Source organism: Blennius ocellaris, assembly GCF_963422515.1.
Source record: "Blennius ocellaris genome assembly, chromosome: 17".
NCBI lineage: Eukaryota > Metazoa > Chordata > Actinopteri > Blenniiformes > Blenniidae > Blennius > Blennius ocellaris.
Genome location: NC_137666.1, coordinates 24,617,723 through 24,639,245, shown reverse-complemented (window position 1 = coordinate 24,639,245; position 21,523 = coordinate 24,617,723). Strand labels below are relative to the sequence as shown.

Below are 21,523 nucleotides of genomic sequence, written 5' to 3'. Positions count from 1 at the left end.
ACCTTGGACCCGCAGGTGCAGCTGGCGGTGCTCCAGCTGCTGAGGGCTGGAGGCTGAACACGTGTAGACGCCCGAGTCCTCCGGCTGCAGAGGCCCAACTATCAAGGTGCCGTCGGCGTGGTGGGTGATCCTGCAGCACAGCAAGACTTCTGGTTACTGCGTCTCACACTGGAGCCACACAGTCAATGGAGAACGTGTGAAATATGGAACATATGACCAAGTGCCAGAATACCAGAACCGCCTTGTTGCTAGTAGCTTTGGTACTCAGTAAGAAATCAAGGTTTCTGAACTGTGTTTAGTGGTATTTTTGTTTTTATTGGCTATGTTGTACATGCAGTATTAGTACATATGTTGATGTTATTAAGTGTTGATTTTAATACTAAATCAGTAATGTAAAAGCCATTTGAAAAGTTCAGTTACTTCATCAGTTACTAAAAGGATTTTAAATGCATAATTAAATCACATATATATTTTCATATTTTTTCCATCCATCCAGTGAATCCTTGCTATTTAGTTTTTTTAGATACTAGTTAGTTACTTTTCCAGTTAGTGTCAATAAAAAGTAAGCAGTTACTTGGTGTAGCTCTCTTGCCTGAAAGCCGAGGGTTTGAATTCTCCTGGGTTCTCCGTCTGCGTGTGAGGGTTTCCTGCCACTGCACTGCCCCGGGGCTGCCACACAGGGGCGCTGTTGCTCCAGTGTCAGTGCTCGCTCCCCCCCCTCCCTCCCTGTTTTCTCCTGGGTCTGTTTATGAAGAACAACTGATGACCAGGCTGGGTCACCCTGTGTTCTGATTCCACGCTCTTATTTTGGCGGGTCTATGCTGGAGTCTGACTGCTTCCCTAATACAATCACAACGGCTCCTATTGCCCCAAACCACCACTGACCAGAGAGGGGTAACCCGAACCCTCACCAGAGAGGAGGAAAGGCATGACAAAGCAAGATGCTCATTGATTGATCGAAAGAGGAAGCCCCGCCCCTTTAGCCAGTGGTGGCTAAAGATGCTAATTAGCTCCAGTGTAGGCGAACATATGACATCAGTCGCAGTAGATTTTCTGTAAATCCCTGTAGTTGCAGTGAGATACTGATAATATATTTCTAACCTTCATTAGGAATCACTTTGTCTATTTAGACTTGGATTGAGATATTTTTATCCTGTAATCATTCATTAGCATCACACTTTACCGGTAACAAGGACAGACTGGGAAATACTATGTGTTTGTCTTATCCAAGAAAAAAGTATGTTTCTCGGCATTGTACTGTAACTGTACTCATAAACACTTACATTTAAAAATGGCTGGTAAAAATGTTGAGTGGCTGTTAGACTTGGCAGCAGGTGAACCAAGAACTTCATTTCTATCTCTGGACCAAACACTGGTCACATTCTGCTTAGTTTACTTCTTAAAAGTTCTGCAGCAGCACTAATAGTCTCCACATCTGGAGCGACGCCCCAGAAGTGAAGAAAGTGTGTCCTCTCTCTCCCCGGCTTGTTCCAGGTTTTAAAAAGTGTGTTGCTCCAAGCAGCCAATCAGAAATCAAACCCTATATAGTGTCATCAGGGGTTTAGCCAATCACAATCAAGGTAGGCTCCTCCCCTTTGACTCCTCCCACATCAGGCAGCTCTGCTCTGGCACATGGCACCACGAGAGGAAGCACTTCCTCCTCTTCCCATAGATGGGCGTGTGTGGGCGGAGCCAGTCCAGCTCACACAGACACAGCAGATTCTGAATGCAGCTCCTAGGATCTGATATTCTAATGGAGGAAAATCAAGGAGGAGCTGGAAACTTTGAATACGAGGTTTCTGGACCGAGCAGAGCAGGAGGAGGAAGTGAAGATGGAGGAGGAGGAGGAGGTGAAGATGGAGGAGGAGGTGAAGATGGAGGAGGTGAAGATGGAGGAGGAGGAGGTAAAGATGAAGGAGGAGGAGGAGGTGAAGATGGAGGAGGTGAAGGTGGAGGAGGAGGAGGTGATGATGGAGGAGGAGGAGGTGAAGATGGAGGAGGAGGAGGTGAAGATGGAGGAGGAGGAGGTGAAGGTGGAGGAGGAGGAGGAGGTGAAGGTGGAGGAGGAGGAGGTGAAGATGGAGGAGGAGGTGAAGATGGAGGAGGAGGTGAAGATGGAGGAGGAGGTGAAGATGGAGGAGGTGAAGATGGAGGAGGAGGAGGTAAAGATGGAGGAGGAGGAGGAGGTGAAGATGGAGGAGGTGAAGGTGGAGGAGGAGGAGGTGAAGGTGGAGGAGGAGGAGGAGGAGGTGAAGATGGAGGAGAGGACTCTTTCAAACTAAGAGCGTGACCATGGGTACCTGGGGTCTCTGAGGGTCTGTCCATCTTTGGTCCACTGGATCGTGACGGCCTGCAGAGCTGAGGGGGGGATGATGGTGCAGGGCAGGCTGACCGTTTGTCCTCCACGCATTTCCACCAAAGACGAGCTCGTCTGATCAATACTGAACCTGAGAGGTAGAAGAAACACAACGTGATGCTTCGGTCACAGCCTCATGAATTCAACATAGAACACAAGGAGATTTAAGGCTTCATATCGCCGACACACGGTTCTGACGGTACCTTGGGAACGGACCGTCTCTGGGCAGCGATGTAGGACCTTGGTGTGACGATCCTTCTGTGTGACACAGAGAAGCTCAGAAACACAAAATGACCCAGTGTTCCTGTGCCACACTCGGCGGGGTTAAACTCAGTGTTTTTACTGAATCTGGCCAAAAGGAGAACTCCCAAGCTAGAAACTCTCCAACATTCATCAGTGACCAATGCTGGACCGTCTCTGGCTGGACGGTCAGAGACTGACCCTCCTCTTCGCTCCGCTGCAGCGCCGCTCCGCTGCAGCGACGCCCAGAGCTTTGAGTGGAACCAAAGGACGTGTCGGTCCTCCCCTCAGTGACCTGCCGTCAGCCTCTCACACAAATATGGACAAAACCCTCACATTGAGAGTGTCCAGACATTGTGGGCACCTGGTGCAGCGTGTGGAACCACCAGCTGCCTCGTTATAGCAGCGTGAGATTCAAAAACAGCATGACATGTATGGAGTAGAGTTAAAGTGTTATTGTGGAGAAGAAAACCTGCAGTGACTCATTAGAGAAGTGAGGGAGGAACCTGGGGGAACAAGAACCTGCTGGAACAAGAACCTGGGGGAACAAGAACCTGGGGGAACAAGAACCTGCTGGAACAAGAACCTGCTAGAACAAGAACCTGGGGGAACAAGAACCTGCTGGAACAAGAACCTGCTGCAGTTTAGTGGAACTATCAGCTTAGAACGTTCTTCTGTTCACTGATACAGTGGAGTGTGATTTCAGTGTGTCTCTGGGAAAAATGTTGATGATGATGATGATGATGATGATGATGATGATGATGATGATGATGATGATGATGATGATGATGATGATCACCTCAATGTGGGCCACTGACAGTACAGACGGTACAGACGGTACAGAAGGTACAGACGGTACAGACAGTACAAACAGTACAGACGGTACAGACGGTACAGACGGTACAGACGGTACAGACAGTACAAACAGTACAGACGGTACAGACGGTACAGACGGTACAGACGGTACAGACAGTACAAACAGTACAAACAGTACAGACGGTACAGACGGTACAGACAGTACAGAAGGTACAGACGGTACAGACAGTACAAACAGTACAGACGGTACAGACGGTACAGACGGTACAGACGGTACAGACAGTACAAACAGTACAAACAGTACAGACGGTACAGACGGTACAGACAGTACAAACAGTACAAACAGTACAGACGGTACAGACAGTACAGAAAGTACAAACAGTACAGACGGTACAGAAGGTACAGACGGTACAGACAGTACAGATGGTGCAGACGGTACAGACAGTACAGACGGTACAGAAGGTACAGACAGTACAGACGGTACAGACAGTACAGAAGGTACAGACGGTACAGACAGTACAGACAGTACAGACAGTGCACCAGTTCAAACATCATGAGCACAAGCTGCGCCCATCAAATTGATAAAGAAAACGTATATTTGTACATACAGTATACAGTACAGGCCAACTGCGAGTACAGGTGTACACGTTGTAACGGCATGAACTTCACTGTGGGATTGCTTTGTTTCCTTTCTTTCTTTTTTAAGAAAAAAATTGTTTTAAACACGGCGAGAGAGAGAGAGAGAGAGAGAGAGAGAGAGAGAGAGAGAGAGAGAGAAAGAGAGAGAGAAAGAGAGAGAGAGAGAGAGAGAGAGAGAGAGAGCAAGTGAATTACTACAAAATACACTATCACTGAGGGTTTTATCTCTGTTGATAAAGTATTTGCTGACTGTGATTCTGAGGAGGACGATCGATCAGCCACGGAGGGCGGAGTTACGTGATGCACCTGAACACGTCACACTTGTATCAACAGCATGAAGCCTGTTTACCATAAAAATCCACAGATGAGCCTCATCGTTTAAGCCGCTGGGTTCAAAGCGTGTAAAAAACATAGCGGCTTTTAGTCCGAACATTACGGAAAGTTCCGGTGTGCAGCGTACGCTTGAATAAAGTCCCGGCACACTGAGGGGTAAAACTGAAAAGAGCCGGTGCTGCGTACCGGTGCATACCGACCCCCCGAGGCCACATTTTCCACAACTGTGTGTGTGTGTGTGTGTGTGTGTGTGTGTGTGTGTGTGTGTGTGTGTGTGTGTTACAGTATAATATTGCCACTTATTTCATGTAATATGGTCAAAACTTTGTTTCTAGAAATCCTCACAGTGGTGGACTTGCACTCTACCTAAATCCAGACTTATGTTAGATGTTTATTAATTAATTAATTAACGTAAAAAGTTTCACCAAAAGCTAAAAGGACGTGATAAGAATAGTCCCTGAATTCAAAATGAGTCTCTATGTGTTGAGTCGAAATTAATTCTGTGGTTTTCCCTCAATGACTATCCATTACAAGCTTCAGTATATATATATATATATATATATATATATATATATATATATATATATATATATATATATATATATGTATATATAAAACCAGTGCAAAGTTATTTAGAGGATGAAAGCTTTCCAGAGACTGACAGGTCTTACCAGAGACTAGCAGGCCTTACCAGAGACTGACAGGTATTACCAGAGACTGACAGGTATTACCAGAGACTGACAGGTATTACCAGAGACTGACAGGTATTACTAGAAACTGATAGGTCTTACCAGAGACTGACAGGTCTTACCAGAGACTGACAGGTATTACTAGAAACTGATAGGTCTTACCAGAGACTGACAGGTCTTACCAGAGACTAGCAGGCCTTACCAGAGACTGACAGGCCTTATCAGAGACTGACAGGTCTTATCAGAGACTGACAGGTCTTACTAGAAACTGATAGGTCTTACCAGAGACTGACAGGTCTTACCAGACACTGACAGATCTGACCAGAGACTGACAGGCCTTACCAGAGACTGACAGGTCTTACCAGAGACTGACAGGTCTTACCAGAGACTGACAGGCCTTACCAGAGACGGACAGGTCTTACTAGAGACTGACGGGTCTTACCAGAGACTGATAGGTCTTACCAGAGACTGACAGGTCTGACCAGAGATTGACAGGCCTTACCAGAGACTGACAGGTCTTACTAGAGACTGACAGGTCTTACTAGAGACTGATAGGTCTTACCAGAGACTGACAGGTCTTACCAGACACTGACAGGTGGATGTAGCAGTGGCTTACCAGAGACTGACAGGTCTTACCAGGCACTGACAGATCTGACCAGAGACTGACAGGCCTTACCAGAGACTGACAGGTCTTACCAGACAGTGACAGGTCTTAACAGAGACTGAGAGACTGACAGGTCTTACCAGAGACTGACAGGTCTTAACAGAGACTGACAGGTCTTACCAGACAGTGACAGGTCTTAACAGAGACTGAGAGACTGACAGGTCTTACCAGAGACTGACAGGTCTTACCAGACAGTGACAGGTCTTAACAGAGACTGAGAGACTGACAGATCTTAACAGAGACTGACAGGTCTTACCAGACAGTGACAGGTCTTAACAGAGACTGAGAGACTGACAGGTCTTACCAGAGACTGACAGGTCTTAACAGAGACTGACAGGTCTTACCAGACAGTGACAGGTCTTAACAGAGACTGAGAGACTGACAGGTCTTACCAGAGACTGACAGGTGGATGTAGCGGTGGTCTCTCTCCTGCTCTCTAGTAGCGACACACAGGAACCAGCCGGAGTCCCCCGTGGTGAGAGGACCGACCAGCAGGGAGCCGTTGGGCTGCTGGTGGTGCCTGGAGAGACGGAGGCACAGAGCCTGACACAGGTTAAACACACACACACACACACACACGATAGAAACACTAATCACAAGCATGTGAAGTGTGTTTGTACGGACCGGCGCGAGGACAAGGGGACCCCGTCCCTCCTCCACTCCACGGCGATGGTGGAGGACGGCGGAGGACTGACTCTGCAGGGCAGCACCACCGTCTGGCCGGCCAGGGCCTCCACCGTGGAGGGGTCGCTCTTATCGATGGACACTCCTCCCAGGGTCAAGCTGAGCGGGCGGGGGACGGCGGGACCAGGAGAGACAACAGGAAGGAAAGAAGAAAAACAAAGGACAACACCAGGAAGGGGGGGAGGGGGCAAAAGAAGAGAGATTTGTGGGAAAGGAGAGATTGGAAGTCACTTTATGCTTGTTTTGTTGGCCAACTGGAGCATAAAGAGTGCCCACGACCCGGCAGGAGGAGGAGGAGGATCCAACACTGACATGCAAGAGGCTCATGCAACATGGAGAGTGAGGAGACCAATCACTGACCGCCACCCGACGACGCACTGCTAATAAACCCCTGAAGTACGGCGCTGCGTTCAAACACCACGGTGAGAATCGTTGTCACAATCAAAAAGTGCACCTCGTCGTCTACCGATGTTTTGCCCAGTGGTCTATTGAAAGAAGCGTCTCATGCCGGCCATGTGGTTCTACTGTTCTCAAGCCTTTTCCTTCATAGAGGACCTGAATCTCCACACAGTGAAGGAGCTCAGGCCGGAATCCTCCGAATAACAAGCTGCTACTGTATGACTGTCGAACCCCCCCGCCCCCCAAAAAATGTCCCAAATCCTGGACTTTCTTCTGTCTTCTATCAGGGATCATGTGACAAATGAAGCTTCAGCTGTGGGTCTGTGAGCACATGGTGTCACCGTCCTCCTCCAGAGACCGCTCTAAACATCTGATGGTACTGGGATCTCTTCAATTCAGGCCAATGTCTTTTAAAAAACACAAAAAAGAAAACTCTGTTCATATGTGAGGAGTGAAGAGAGAACGAGTGCTGTCGTCGTGGTGATCCTCCCCGTCCTCTGTCTCTGGCCTCAGGTGAAGCAAACTTTTCTATCCTACTTCTTTCAATGTGCATGTGAAGATCCTGCTGTTGTCTCATGCTGATATCTAGGGACTCGTGAAAGGCCTAAGGTCCTCAAATTCATGTCGGTGGCAGGTTTTGAAAAACCTTTCATGTTCCATCAGCGCTGTGTCATTCACACCAGAATTGAAGTAAAACCAGATTCCGGCTCGGGGGCCCCGGCCGAATACCATCTGAGATTTTCAGGTGGATTGGCTAGCTTGCGGCCTAGCATGTCCGTTAGCATGCTAGCAAACATTGTCCGATTGAGCTGAGATTTGGTAGGTGGCCTAATGGGGGTGCTGCGGTCACGAATCACTAGCTAATTAGCTGGTTTTGACGCTGTTTTATTTTTAAAAAATTTCAAAATAAAAGTCATTTAAAAAAAAAATGATAAAAAACTTCCAAAATTCTTTCTGATCCGGTCTAGAAGATCGTGCCCACCCCGACAGGCTTGAACGAGGTCCCAGCCAATGCTGCTTGCAGCTTTAATTTTCTTTTCTTTTTTTTTGATTCAGAAAAAAACTGCAGGATTTTGAGCACATCTTCCGAGGGTGTATTGAGTTTACCGCTCCACCACCATGTCGTCACATCAAAAGCACAATCAGTCTTACTTCTTAAAACAGTGATTAAAGCTGAATTAAAGAGCAACAGAAGTGATCGGTTCTGCAGTACGACACAAGTAAGATGGAGCCCAGAGTCTTTTTCACCATTTAAACCCCCCCAACACAAAACAAAGTGTTTTAGTGATGACATATATACATACAATGACATGAAGCATCACAGCACAACGTTTATTAGTTTGATCTCGTGACAAGTAGATGGAAAGACAAAGCCCAACAGTGGCGGTCGAACAACAGTGAGGTAGCAGGAAAATAAACTCCAGACAAACAGTGAAGAGTCCCAAAAGCCTTAGACAGAATGTGTGTCCATGTCGGGTCGCTGTGAGTTTTCTGACTTCCTCTCACATTGTGTGGAGGTTAAAGAAACAAGGTGGCGCTACAGGAAGTGGGCGTGGCGTGGGGGGGCGTGGCGTGGGGGGGCGTGTCTACAAGCAGCCAGAGTTTAGCCTGACAGAGAAGCAGGTCGGGTGACATGAAGCACAACACACAACAGTTTTCTTCTTTTTTTGGGGGGCTTTCAATAGAAAAATCAAAGCGGAGAATCGAACATCATTCCAGGAACTAACACTTGTGACCGCAGGGCCTCGTGAGTGTCACCGACACACACCCCACGCCACCAGTTAAACCACCGGAGGAGCAAGACTTGATGGTTCATTACGATCATTTAAGTCAGCCAATTTCTATTTAAAGCCTAAAAAGAAAAAAGAAAAAAAATCTATCCTTCACTTCAACAATTGCAGACCCTCCGCTAGCAAGCATGCTAATAATTCGATTGCATAATGTTAGCGTTGTGCTTCAACATCAAAAAAAAAAAGAACTGCACAAGTGTGACATATTGATGCACCGGGCTCAATTCACTGAAATCAAGTGAACATCAGCTTCATCATCATACTTGAGGTGGAGTTAATGAGGCAGAGGTTTGGTCTTCAGCTCACGGTTTGGCGGTTCCTGGTTCCTTCAGCAGTCCTACAGGACTGGAACCAGCAGGGCGAGGCTGAGCCCTGTGCTGTGCTCCCTGAGGGTCTTCAGGTGGTCTTACCTGGCAGCTGGACCCGCGTGCTGTGCGGCGGCGGCGGGCGCCGGCCGGCGTGGCCGCAGGTACAGTCGACCTCTGTGGGCGTGCGTGGCTGCACTGGTGGCCTGTCTGCCGGTTCCACCGGCAGAACCGCCCTGGACGGTGAAGGTCCCGCCCATGCTGCGTGACGTTGCGTCTGTGGAACCTCCGGCTGTGGAGCTTCCTGCTCTGGAACCTGCTCCTGACGGGCTCCGTCCACCACCGGGGGTCCTTCCCGGGGTGGGCTCTCTGGCAGGGGTGGGTTCTCTGGCGGAGGTGGGTTCTCTAGCGGGGGTGCTCTCTCTCGCGGGGGTGGGTTCTCTCGCTGGGGTGGGTTCTCTCGCGGGGCCTGGCAGACCAGGCGAGGTGACGGGACAGGCCCTCTGACACTCTGCCCGGGTCATGAAGTTGTTGCTGTTGCCATGGCAACCGCCGTACCAGAAGTGTGCACACTTGGATGTGAGGACGTCGAAGTGGTAGCGTGACACCCAGCTGCTGCAGGAGCCGGCGGCGCGAGGCAGAGAGCAGAGGGATCGCTCCACTGCAGCAAAGAAACCATCCATCAACAGGGAATTCAACTACAAACACAACCTTGTGAAGTACACCGACAGAGAAACACAACCTTGTGAAGTACACCGACAGAGAAACACAATGTTGTGAAGTACACCGACAGAGAAACACAATGTTGTGAAGTACACCGACAGAGAAACACAATGTTGTGAAGTACCCTGACAGAGAAACACAATGTTGTGAAGTACACCGACAGAGAAACACAATGTTGTGAAGTACACCGACAGAGAAATACAACGTTGTGAAGTACCCCGACAGAGAAACACAACGTTGTGAAGTACCCCGACAGAGAAACACAACGTTGTGAAGTACCCCGACAGAGAAATACAACGTTGTGAAGTACCCCAACAGAGAAATACAACGTTGTGAAGTACCCCGACAGAGAAATACAACCTTGTGAAGTACACCAACAGAGAAATACAACGTTGTGAAGTACACCGACAGAGAAACACAACCTTGTGAAGTACCCCGACAGAGAAATACAACCTTGTGAAGTACACCAACAGAGAAATACAACGTTGTGAAGTACACCGACAGAGAAACACAACCTTGTGAAGTACCCCGACAGAGAAATACAACGTTGTGAAGTACCCCGACAGAGAAACACAACGTTGTGAAGTACCCCGACAGAGAAACACAACGTTGTGAAGTACCCCGACAGAGAAATACAACGTTGTGAAGTACCCCGACAGAGAAATACAACGTTGTGAAGTACCCCGACAGAGAAACACAACGTTGTGAAGTACCCCGACAGAGAAACACAACGTTGTGAAGTACACCGACAGAGAAATACAACATTTTGAAGTACACCGACAGAGAAATACAACATTGTGAAGTACCCCGACAGAGAAATAGAAATAGAAAGGACTTTGACTGTCCTTTTTCCTGAACTGGAGGACGGAAATGTTGTTCCTCTTTCTCTGGCTTCAGCGTTTCCAGTGGAAGGAACTGACTGAACAAATACTGCTGAAGCTACATTCATTACTGTGATCACATCTTCCTGAATGGACATCCAGACACTGTTGTATTAATACATTTCCATGAGTCTTGTACTTCCTAGTTAAGGGGTCAGGTGACTAACATGGAGATTCCAGCGCTCAGCGGATGTCGTCAAAGGTGCCGATCACAATAATAACCAATAATACCTCTTATTTATCACATTACGCTTTTCTACTGATCTGATTGAAAGAGAAACTAAACACATTGCACCTCTGAGGGCAGTCAAAGCAGGACTCTCACCGTGGTTGGGTGGATCGGGGCACGCCTCTCCGTTGGCGCCCCCTGCAGGTGTGGTCCGGTCGTAGCAGCAGCCGTAGGTGGTGGTCCGGCACTGAGCGGCGTTCTCAGTGGGGAGAGAAGGAGCAGCCTGAGGAGACAAGGAACGGCCACACTGAGAGGAATAGAAGCCGGATGAAGAGGGATGTCGGTTTAAAGCGTCTGGTGTTTCTTACAGTGGGTGGAGGCGCCTCAAACTCCACACAGCCTTCCTTGTTGGGGCCCTGAGCTGCAGCCACTCCGTCTCTGCAGCAGCCGTGACTGACGGGGAACAGTGAAACTAAACGTTCTGCACATGGAGGCCAACTATAAGAGAACTGTACAACTTAGACCAGGGGTCGGCAACCCAACGCTCTGTGGTCCTCCTGGAGCCTCCGTCCCACTGCACTTCATCCTGGAGGGACGTAAGGAGGCAAGGCCACCCAGAGAGGGACGTAAGGAGGCAAGGCCACCCAGAGAGGGACGTAAGGAGGCAAGGCCACCCAGAGAGGGACGTAAGGAGGCAAGGCCACCCAGAGAGGGACGTAAGGAGGCAAGGCCACCCAGAGAGGGACGTAAGGAGGCAAAGACACCCAGAGAGGGACATAAGGAGGCAAAGCCACCCAGAGAGGGACGTAAGGAGGCAAGGCCACCCAGAGAGGGACGTAAGGAGGCAAAGACACCCAGAGAGGGACGTAAGGAGGCAAGGCCACCCAGAGAGGGACGTTAGGAGGCAAAGACACCCAGAGAGGGACATAAGGAGGCAAAGCCACCCAGAGAGGGACGTAAGGAGGCAAGGCCACCCAGAGAGGGACGTAAGGAGGCAAGGCCACCCAGAGAGGGACGTAAGGAGGCAAGGCCACCCAGAGAGGGACGTAAGGAGGCAAGGCCACCCAGAGCGCAGTCCCTACAAAGAGTGGTAAAATGTAGGGTCCGGTGTGGACAGTGTGGACGGTGTGGACGGTGTGGTCGGTGTGGACGGTGTGGTCAGTGTGGACGGTGTGGTCGGTATGGACGGTGTGGTCGGTGTGGACAGTGTGGACGGTGTGGTCAGTATGGACAGTGTGGTCAGTGTGGACGGTGTGGTCGGTATGGACGGTGTGGACGGTGTGGACGGTATGGACGGTGTGGACGGTGTGGACGGTGTGGTCAGTGTGGACGGTGTGGATGGTGTGATCGGTGTGGTCGGTGTGGACGGTGTGTGGACGGTGTGGACGGTGTGATCGGTGTGGACGGTGTGTGGACGGTGTGGACGGTGTGGACGGTATGGACGGTGTGGACGGTGTGGACGGTATGGACGGTGTGGACGGTGTGGACGGTGTGGTCAGTGTGGACGGTGTGGACGGTGTGATCGGTGTGGTCGGTGTGGACGGTGTGTGGACGGTGTGGACGGTGTGATCGGTGTGGACGGTGTGTGGACGGTGTGGACGGTGTGATCGGTGTGGACGGTGTGGTCGGTGTGGACGGTGTGGACGGTGTGTGGACGGTGTGGACGGTGTGGTCGGTGTGGACGGTGTGTGGACGGTGTGGACAGTATGGACGGTGTGGATGGTGTGGACGGTGTGGACGGTATGGTCAGTGTGGACGGTGTGGACGGTGTGGTCAGTGTGGACAGTGTGGATGGTGTGGACGGTGTGGACGGTGTGATCGGTGTGGTCGGTGTGGACGGTGTGTGGACGGTGTGGTCAGTGTGGACGGTGTGGTCGGTGTGGACGGTGTGGACGGTGTGTGGACGGTGTGGACGGTGTGATCGGTGTGGACGGTGTGGTCGGTGTGGACGGTGTGTGGACGGTGTGGACAGTATGGACGGTGTGGATGGTGTGGACGGTGTGGACGGTATGGTCAGTGTGGACGGTGTGGACGGTGTGGTCAGTGTGGACAGTGTGGACGGTGTGTGGACGGTGTGGACAGTATGGACGGTGTGGACGGTGTGGTCAGTGTGGACGGTGTGGTCGGTATGGACGGTGTGGACGGTGTGGACAGTATGGACGGTGTGGACGGTGTGGACGGTATGGATGGTGTGGACGGTGTGGACGGTGTGATCGGTATGGACGGTGTGGACGGTGTGGACGGTGTGGACAGTATGGACGGTGTGGACGGTGTGGTCGGTGTGGACGGTGTGGACGGTGTGGACAGTATGGACGGTGTGGACGGTGTGGACGGTATGGACGGTGTGGTCCCTGGAGGAGCTCATTGTGGTCCTGGTCCACATTCCAGAGGCTGCGGTCCACCAGCCTCACCCCCCAGGCCCCTCCAGGGTTAATGACGGGGGTCGCTACCTGGTCTGGCTGCAGTCCGGCTGGACCGGGGTGGGGGCGGGGCCCCGGGGGCAGCCCAGCCCCTGGGGGCCCCCTGCTGAGGTGCGGCCGTCCGGGCAGCAGCCATAGTAGGACTGGGAGCAGTGGAGCGCCGGGGCGGAGCCGTGGGGGTCCTGGACGGCGCCGGTCTGGGTGGGGTCCCTCGTCTCCGGCCGGCCGGCTGTGGGGGGAGGGGGGGGGGGGGGGGCAGTGGAGGGATGTCATGCGTCACAAACCACACAGGCTGAGCGTCTTTTTAAAACTCAGAGCGAGCATGCAGCGGGCTGGGGAGAGTTTGAGTTCATAGTAAATACTTTGAAAAAAAGAAAAGTTTTATTTGTCTATTTTTTCTTCCAAAGTGGTTCGGAGGAAATGTGAAATTCACATTCCAGCCCGCTACGACGGCTCGTATTCCAGAAGCACCGGGGCCGGCAGGAGCACACTCCACTGCTCTGGAAATATTTTAATCAGGCCAACAATGACGATGAAAACATGTCACTCAGGATAATTAGTGCGAGGACAGACTGCTGGGTACATCGGGGTGGAGGGGGGGGTGGAGGGGGGGGGGGGGGGGGTGGAGCATTCACACCTACAGTTAACACTCACTGGTCCAAAGCATGATGGGAAGGTTTTCAGAAGGATAAGATGCTCCAGACTGAACTGTTGATGAACTCAGGATGAACTAAAGTCTCGACTCAGGACTCAATGTTTCTCTCTTTATATCACGTCGGATTCAGTTAATGGAAGTTTGGAGGCTGCAGCTGTTTGACTTGTGGTTTTACATGCACTTATTTTCATTTATTTTCAGATTCATTACACTTTAAATACTTTGTACTCTAAAGATAAAGTGTTTTTAACTCTAAACTCTGGTCTATAAAGTTTTGAATGGCCTAAATAATCTCAGACTGACTTGTAGAATCTAGAACCTCCAGACCTCTGAGGTCCTCAGGAAGAGGTTCCCTCACTGTTCCGAGAGTCCGAAGAAACAAGGTGAAGCAGCTTTTAGTTCCTACCTCCTCACCTGTGGAACAAACTTCCTGAACACCTGAAGACTGATGAAACACTCACTTCTTCTAAATCTGGACTTAAAACATTCTTATTTGCTCAGGTTTTTGAATAAAAATAGACTTGACTTACTTTATTAAACTTATCTTATTAAATCTCTTACCTTATGTATTATACTATAATGCATTTCTTTCATTTCTTCTGAAGCTTTAATGTATTTCTTTTATTCCATATTTCTTTAATTTCTTTGTAAAGCACTGTCAATTGCCTTGTGTTTGAATTGTGCTACATAAATAAGCTTGCCTTGCCTTGCCTTGCCTTTAAAAAAAAAAAAAATCAATACTCCACCCATTCATTTATTTCTATTCAACATGATTTGTTTAGGATCGAGAGCCTTCGGCCTTATTTGGGAAACAGAAGAATTGGATTCCAACCTGTTGCACGCTCTTCCACAACCGGCCGCAAGACAGTGTGAGAGCCGTCGTGTCCTCGAGGGTCCTGGACGCTGGGAACCACTGTGAGAACATCGGGCGGAACGGCAGGAAGAAGTGACAGAAAAAAACATGGGTGTGAATATAAAAGACGACGTCATCTTCCATTCAGCCACTTCTGTTCCAAAGTTCGGCACCGAGGTTAAAAGCTCATGAGCCTGGGCTGATTTTGGTTCGTCTGCCAGAGTTCTGACTCTGTTTCGGCCGGCCGCCTGTGACGACGGTCCAACCTGAGAGCGGGAAGGGCTTCTTCAAACCCTCTCTGTTGTTTGGGCGTTGAAACGAGAGGTTGTTCAGCTGAACATGAGAGCAACGCTACAGGAACAGTGGGCTCAGTCGTCTTCTTCACCTTCAGCAGTAGTTTGGGCTGCAACAGGCGGAGATGTTGGAACTATACTTCGGTATATCCATTTCTAGATTTAGAGTTTCAGCTCTCAATCTGCAAGGCCATCAGCACCTTCTGCTCGTCTTTCAGTTCACCAGTCACACGTCAAACCCGTCTTTTATTCTTTGAAAACAAAAGCATTGCACATTAGAACCTTTGGCTTTGACTTTGCATTGCAGACGTTGGAACCTTGTCAGTGCGGGGCTGCAGTAGAAGACGCAGTTGGATGAAGAAATACTGGCAAATATTTCATTGAGGCCCTGTTTCCAGGACGACGCTGTCAAGTAAAAACTGCCAATTTCAGTTTGCATGTTGACTTTCTTCTTTGTAAATGGCTCCTGTAGTGCGACGTTTTAGAAATTGCACTGCTCTCCATCTCCGCGTAAACAGGAAAACTAAACGCACGCAGTACTGCAGTAGATCTGCTCATGACTCCAGAGTGTCGATGCTGCTCCAATACAGTTCAGTTTTTTCGGCTTATCGATTTAGTCCCGTGATGAAAGTGAAGAGAACATTCGAAAAGTAACAGACGACAAACACCGACTGTGGAAAACGCCGTGTCCTCCTCACCTTGTGGGCTGTAGCATGGCTGGGAGTTGCAGCGCCCCACGGTGGAGGGCTTGGGCAGGGCGCTACACCGCTCCACCGGGTGCAGGTTCCTCTCCCCGTCCGAGCAGGTCACCTGACGCTCTCGAGAGCCCGAGCTGCAGCTCCTGGAACACTGCCGGGGAAAACACGCATCGCGGTGAATAATGTGGACAAGGTGGCAGGAGAGGCCTGGTAGCCGGTCACCGTTATGTCATATTACTGACTCGTCAGTCGGCATTTGTAATGGTTAAAAAGAGTCGGAGCTGCTGTCTCACTGTTCTGCTCCCTGAGCCGGCCGTTAGCTTTACTGTTAGCTTTACTGTTAGCCACGTTAGCATGTGTCCCGAGGAATTCAGGCTCTGGATCAGACTGGTGTTTCCTCATGTCAGTGATATCTGTCCTCCTCCGTTCCCTCTGAAGGACCCTCTATGCCAGGGGTGTCAAACATGCGGGCCGGGGGCCAGAACCGGCCCACCAGACCATCCAATCCGGCCGCCTTGTGATTTTTGAAGTACGAAGTATAAAAATGAAAACTGACAGATTCTGATCTAAAAACACTAGATTGGCAAATAATGACATTCAAAACCGCCCTTGGTCAGAATTTGACCCCCGACATTAATGCGTCTGTGGAGGTCACATGACGCAACGCCTTTCACAATAAAACAATAAGTCCAACGTATGTGAAGTGATACTTTAGACACGTAAACTCAAAACAATTTCCAGAAGATGACAAATTGTTTTAATCCCGAATACGATATCCAGATACAGGTGACTGAGGGGTTTTTAATATAATATTAATAATTACTGATTAACTTTAATATGTAAATTTCAGAATAGACAAATGGCAAATTCTTGCAGTTACAAAAGAATCAAAAGAAGGAGAGACTTTGCATTTGTCCGTATCTACAGTTTAATATGTTCTGTTTGACTTGTCGGCCCTCCAGAGGTCAGGTCAGGTTGATGTGGCCCCTCAACTGAAATGACTTTGACCCCCCTGGTCTAAACTTTACACACAGACCGTGGATGTGACGATGAATCCACGTCCTCATGCTCACTCCGTGGGTTTTATAGCGTAACGTAACAATCCAGAGGATTTATCCACTCCTGGTGGCGCCGTTCTCCTCCAATCTTAAAGCACTTTATATTTCACTCCAGGAGTTCGAGTTCGAGGACGATTTTGACGTCCCGCGGTCTCGGTGCGACACGTCATCGACGGTGTAAACCCAGCTCACGTTCACTATTAGTGGGTGAACAACACAACGCTTGGTGGATTCTGCAAAGGCGTTCAGACACTCCGTCCTCTAACCCCTTTTTCAACCTTTTTGAGCCAAGGCACACTTTTTTCTTTGGAAAACTCTGGAGTCACACCTCCACCCGAAAATGTTAAAATGTTAAACTCTGTAGCCTCTATTAACAATATAAAGTCTTTCTCATCAAAGTTTTATCAACAGGAATCCAGTAAATCCAGAAAGCAAGGACTTTTTTTAATAGTGACTCCGTCAGTGTGAAACCTGGACCTGATGGATGAAGAGCTGAGATCCTGGTTTTCAAAAACTTCTCCATCACTGTCACTGACACAGTACTTTGATACAAGATGGTAGCAGGAGGTGGAGATGAACCACACTGACGTCTGTCACTTTACATTTCACCGGCAAAGTTCTGTGCTGCCCTCTAGTGGTGAAGAGTATTTATACATGATTACCCTGCAACACACTGCTCTCACAGCTGACAGCGGCTGTAATAGTAAATGATTTTTAGAAAAAAATGTGAAATTGGATAATTTCCCACAGCACACCTGACTAGATCTCGCGGAAACACCAGTGTGCCGCGGCGCAGTGGTTGAAAAACACTGGTCTAAGCGACTCCAGTGCTCCTGGGGGGGTTGCCAAGTCCCTCCCCGACCAAACCAGAGATATCGTCTCTCCAGCGGGTCCTGGAGAAATTCTCCTGGGGATGGGAGCGGAAATCCTTTTGGACGCAGTCCTCTGCTCACCGTTCCAGCAGACCCTCAGTACGTCTGGGCCTGCCGGGTCGGGCTCACGGTCTTCCTGCCACCTGATCCGACTCACCACCAGACGGTGACCAGCTGAAGCTCTGCAATCTCTTCACCCGAGTGTCCAGAAGGTACGGACTCAACAAGAACCGAGGACTTCTGGTAGCAAGTCCACTGCTGAGCACCTTTGTGTTCCATGATGAGCACAGACGTCCAACAGCAGCTGACCAATCGAGTTCATACCAGGCCCTCCCCCCCCCACCAGCCAACACCAACCCCAGACCCACCCAGGATCGTTATCCAGTGACCCTTGCTACACAAGCGACACGACTGCTTGTGTTCTATTTTCATGGGTAATATTTGGACATATTGTTCTGGGCCTTCATTCCAGCCTCTCTTTAGCTTTCCTAGTTCCTTATGTGGGTCTAGAGCAGGGGTCGTCAACCCGCGGCTCTTTGGTCCCTCGTCCCACTGCAGTTCATCCTGGAGGGACGTAAGGAGGCAAAGCCACCCAGAGAGGGCTGTAAGGAGGCAAGGCCACCCAGAGAGGGACGTAAGGAGGCAAAGCCACCCAGAGAGGGACGTAAGTAGGCAAGGCCACCCAGAGAGGGACGTAAGGAGGCAAGGCCACCCAGAGAGGGACGTAAGGAGGCAAGGCCACCCAGAGAGAGACGTAAGGAGGCAAGGCCACCCAGAGAGGGACGTAAGGAGGCAAAGCCGCCCAGAGAGGGACGTAAGGAGGCAAGGCCACCCAGAGAGGGACGTAAGGAGGCAAAGCCACCCAGAGAGGGACGTAAGGAGGCAAGGCACCCAGAGAGGGACGTAAGGAGGCAAAGCCACCCAGAGAGGGACGTAAGGAGGCAAGGCCACCCAGAGAGGGACGTAAGGAGGCAAAGCCACCCAGAGAGGGACGTAAGGAGGCAAGGCCACCCAGAGAGGGACGTAAGGAGGCAAAGCCACCCAGAGCGCAGTCCCTACAAAGAGTGGTAAAATGTAGGGTTGTGAACGAGCAGCGATGTGACGTCATTACAACAATAAAGGATGAAGAAGGTAGAATTGCGGCTGCAGGTCATGACAGCGGCTCAACTGGTGTCTGAAGCTGGGAGCTTCCTGTACCTTTCACAGTAAAAGCCGACAGTTCCAGGAGGTTCATTCCAGACTTGTTGAGAGTGACGGAACATTCTAGTGAATTCCACAACAACTACAGGACATTAAAGACACACCATCACACTCATGGTTCTAACAATCCACATCTCCCACATTTATCTTCCATTTTAATAATGTGTAGCGATAAAGGAGCTGAGAGCTGCAATGCATTATGGGAGTTTCTGTTTGACGTGTTTTAAATGTAATTATTGGGGGTTATGTTAGGTTTGCAGTGTTGGTAATGATTGTGTTTTTGTTTCATGTAGTTTAGTTTATTAGTTGTAAGTTGTCAACCAGCAGTGAAGAAGGTTTAGTGTGTCGTGTCCTCCTGGCAGGGTCTTCCAGTGGGACTGTCAAAATAAAATGTGTGTGTCTCTCTGGACGTTGTGTTCAGTGGGAAACGGGACCAAATGGCTCTTTGAGCATTAAAGGTTGCCGACCCCTGGTCTATAGAATACACAGTTCCTCCTTGCAGTGGTTGGGTCATTACTCAGCAGACACTCACCAGTCCCCACTGTCCAACGTGCCAGCCGATGTGTCTGGTGCAGGCGGCCACGGTGCAGGGCTGGACGGCGGCGGGTCTGAGCAGCGTGCTGCAGGACGTGTCCTCCAGCGTCCTCCCCCCCGAACCCGCGCAGGTCACTTCTCTGGTCTGCTCTCCGGGGCCACAGGTCACCGAGCACTGGAACGCACAACACGGCCTTCAGTGGTTTGGCCACGTTTCAGTTGTGACGAAGAAGAAGAAGGTCTGCTGCACTCACGGCGCTCCACGCCGTCACACGGTACTCTGCACACTCCTGCATGTTGCAGGTCTGCAGGGAGGGCGGGGCCTCGGCGTAGGCCGCGCAGACGGCGTCCTCCACCACGCGGGGGCCCGAGGCCTCATGGGAGACGCACTGCACACTGCGCACCTGAGAGCCTCCGCCACAGGTGACGGAGCAGCGGTTCCACTCCCCGGTGTTCCAGCTGAGGAACCACAGGAGGCCAGACTGAACACTGCTGCTTTACAAGAACCACAACTCTTCATTTAACATGGAATAACAAATAACAAATGGAACACTTGTCGAAAGAAATGTACTCTTAAATTGTATTTTAGGTTTTTTGAGAAGGCCGTCTAATCTGATTTGTGGGGTTTCTCTTTGTTTTCTAGGAAGTGACTGTGGTTTATATGAATAAAGTGGAATTAAATAAGCTTCACTACAAATGATTAATTAAAATAAACACATGAAGAAACTGTAATTTGTAAAGCACAATATTTTTCACATAAAGTAAAATAAAATGTTTTGTCATAATATCTAAAAAAAAAAAAAAAAAAGTCTGTTCTCAAGGAATATTCAAAGCTCAAATTATAAAGAAATATTTGAACTTGTTTGTAATAAACCTTAAAAAAATATGGAAGTTTTACTGTTTCGATTAATACATTTGGGTAAACTTAAAAAAAAAAAAAACATAAAAAAACGAACTTTTAAAATCTATTTTATTATTATTATTGATGCGCTGTAACTGGTTCAACTATGTTTTGTCAAATTATTGAGAAAAATTACAATTAATAAAGTCTTGAGCCAAAAAACTCATTTTTTTATTCAATTGACTGTTTTGTTGCATGAAGAGAAGAAAATACAAGAACGTTCAGATGAATTTCACCTTGTAAAAACAGCTTGTACTGCTTTGTAACGCTTCAGACAAACACACAGGAAAGACAGGATCCTTTGAGACAGACTGATCAGTTTACCACATTGAAACTAGAGTGACGACACAAAACAGCACTAAATACAGCAAAAGCTACTGGAATGGCCACAAACAGCCTGTAGTGATGGTGCTAATGCTGAGGCTTGGTGTGATGGTGGTAATGCTGAGGCTGTGTCTGATGTGGTAATGCTGAGGCCTGGTGTGATGGTGGTAATGCTGAGGCTGTGTGTGATGTGGTAATGCTGAGGCTTGGTGTGATGGTGGTAATGCTGAGGCTTGGTGTGATGTGGTAATGCTGAGGCTGTGTGTGATTTTGTTGATGCTGAGGCTTGGTGTGATGGTGGTAATGCTGAGGCTGTGTCTGATGTGGTAATGCTGAGGCTGTGTGTGATGTGGTAATGCTGAGGCTGTGTGTGATGTGGTAATGCTGAGGCTTGGTGTGATGGTGGTAATGCTGAGGCTTGGTGTGATGGTGGTAATGCTGAGGCTGTGTCTGATGTGGTAATGCTGAGGCTTGGTGTGATTGTGGTAATGCTGAGGCTTGGTGTGATGGTGGTAATGCTGAGGCTTGGTGTGATGTGGTAATGCTGAGGCTGTGTGTGATGTGGTAATGCTGAGGCTTGGTGTGATGTGGTAATGCTGAGGCTTGGTGTGATGGTGGTAATGCTGAGGCTGTGTCTGATGTGGTAATGCTGAGGCTTGGTGTGATTTTGTTGATGCTGAGGCTTGGTGTGATTGTGTTAATGCTGAGGCTGTGTGTGATGGTGTTAATGCTGAGTCCTGGTGTGATGGTGGTAATGCTGAGGCTGTGTGTGATGGTGGTAATGCTGAGGCTTGGTGTGATGTGGTAATGCTGAGGCTGTGTGTGATTGTGGTAATGCTGAGGCTTGGTGTGATGGTGGTAATGCTGAGGCTTGGTGTGATGTGGTAATGCTGAGGCTGTGTGTGATGTGGTAATGCTGAGGCTTGGTGTGATGTGGTAATGCTGAGGCTTGGTGTGATGGTGGTAATGCTGAGGCTTGGTGTGATGGTGGTAATGCTGAGGCTGTGTCTGATGTGGTAATGCTGAG

General features: G+C 49.5%; 1 protein-coding gene across 1 annotated transcript in view; it reads right to left on the bottom strand.

Moving 5' to 3' along the window:
- LOC308142607 (papilin-like) overlaps nucleotides 1–21,523 on the bottom strand; it is a gene marked incomplete at both ends in the record, with an annotated part of 47,384 nt that overhangs the window by 3,599 nt on the left and 22,262 nt on the right. Inside the window, 15 exon segments of the mRNA XM_080513107.1 lie at nucleotides 3–130; nucleotides 2,301–2,447; nucleotides 2,560–2,614; nucleotides 6,130–6,257; nucleotides 6,362–6,520; nucleotides 9,021–9,204; nucleotides 9,207–9,224; nucleotides 9,394–9,576; nucleotides 10,845–10,971; nucleotides 11,057–11,141; nucleotides 13,139–13,337; nucleotides 14,596–14,676; nucleotides 15,608–15,758; nucleotides 19,270–19,446; nucleotides 19,526–19,730. Of these exon segments, the coding sequence (XP_080369233.1) occupies nucleotides 3–130; nucleotides 2,301–2,447; nucleotides 2,560–2,614; nucleotides 6,130–6,257; nucleotides 6,362–6,520; nucleotides 9,021–9,204; nucleotides 9,207–9,224; nucleotides 9,394–9,576; nucleotides 10,845–10,971; nucleotides 11,057–11,141; nucleotides 13,139–13,337; nucleotides 14,596–14,676; nucleotides 15,608–15,758; nucleotides 19,270–19,446; nucleotides 19,526–19,730 (2,027 nt within the window).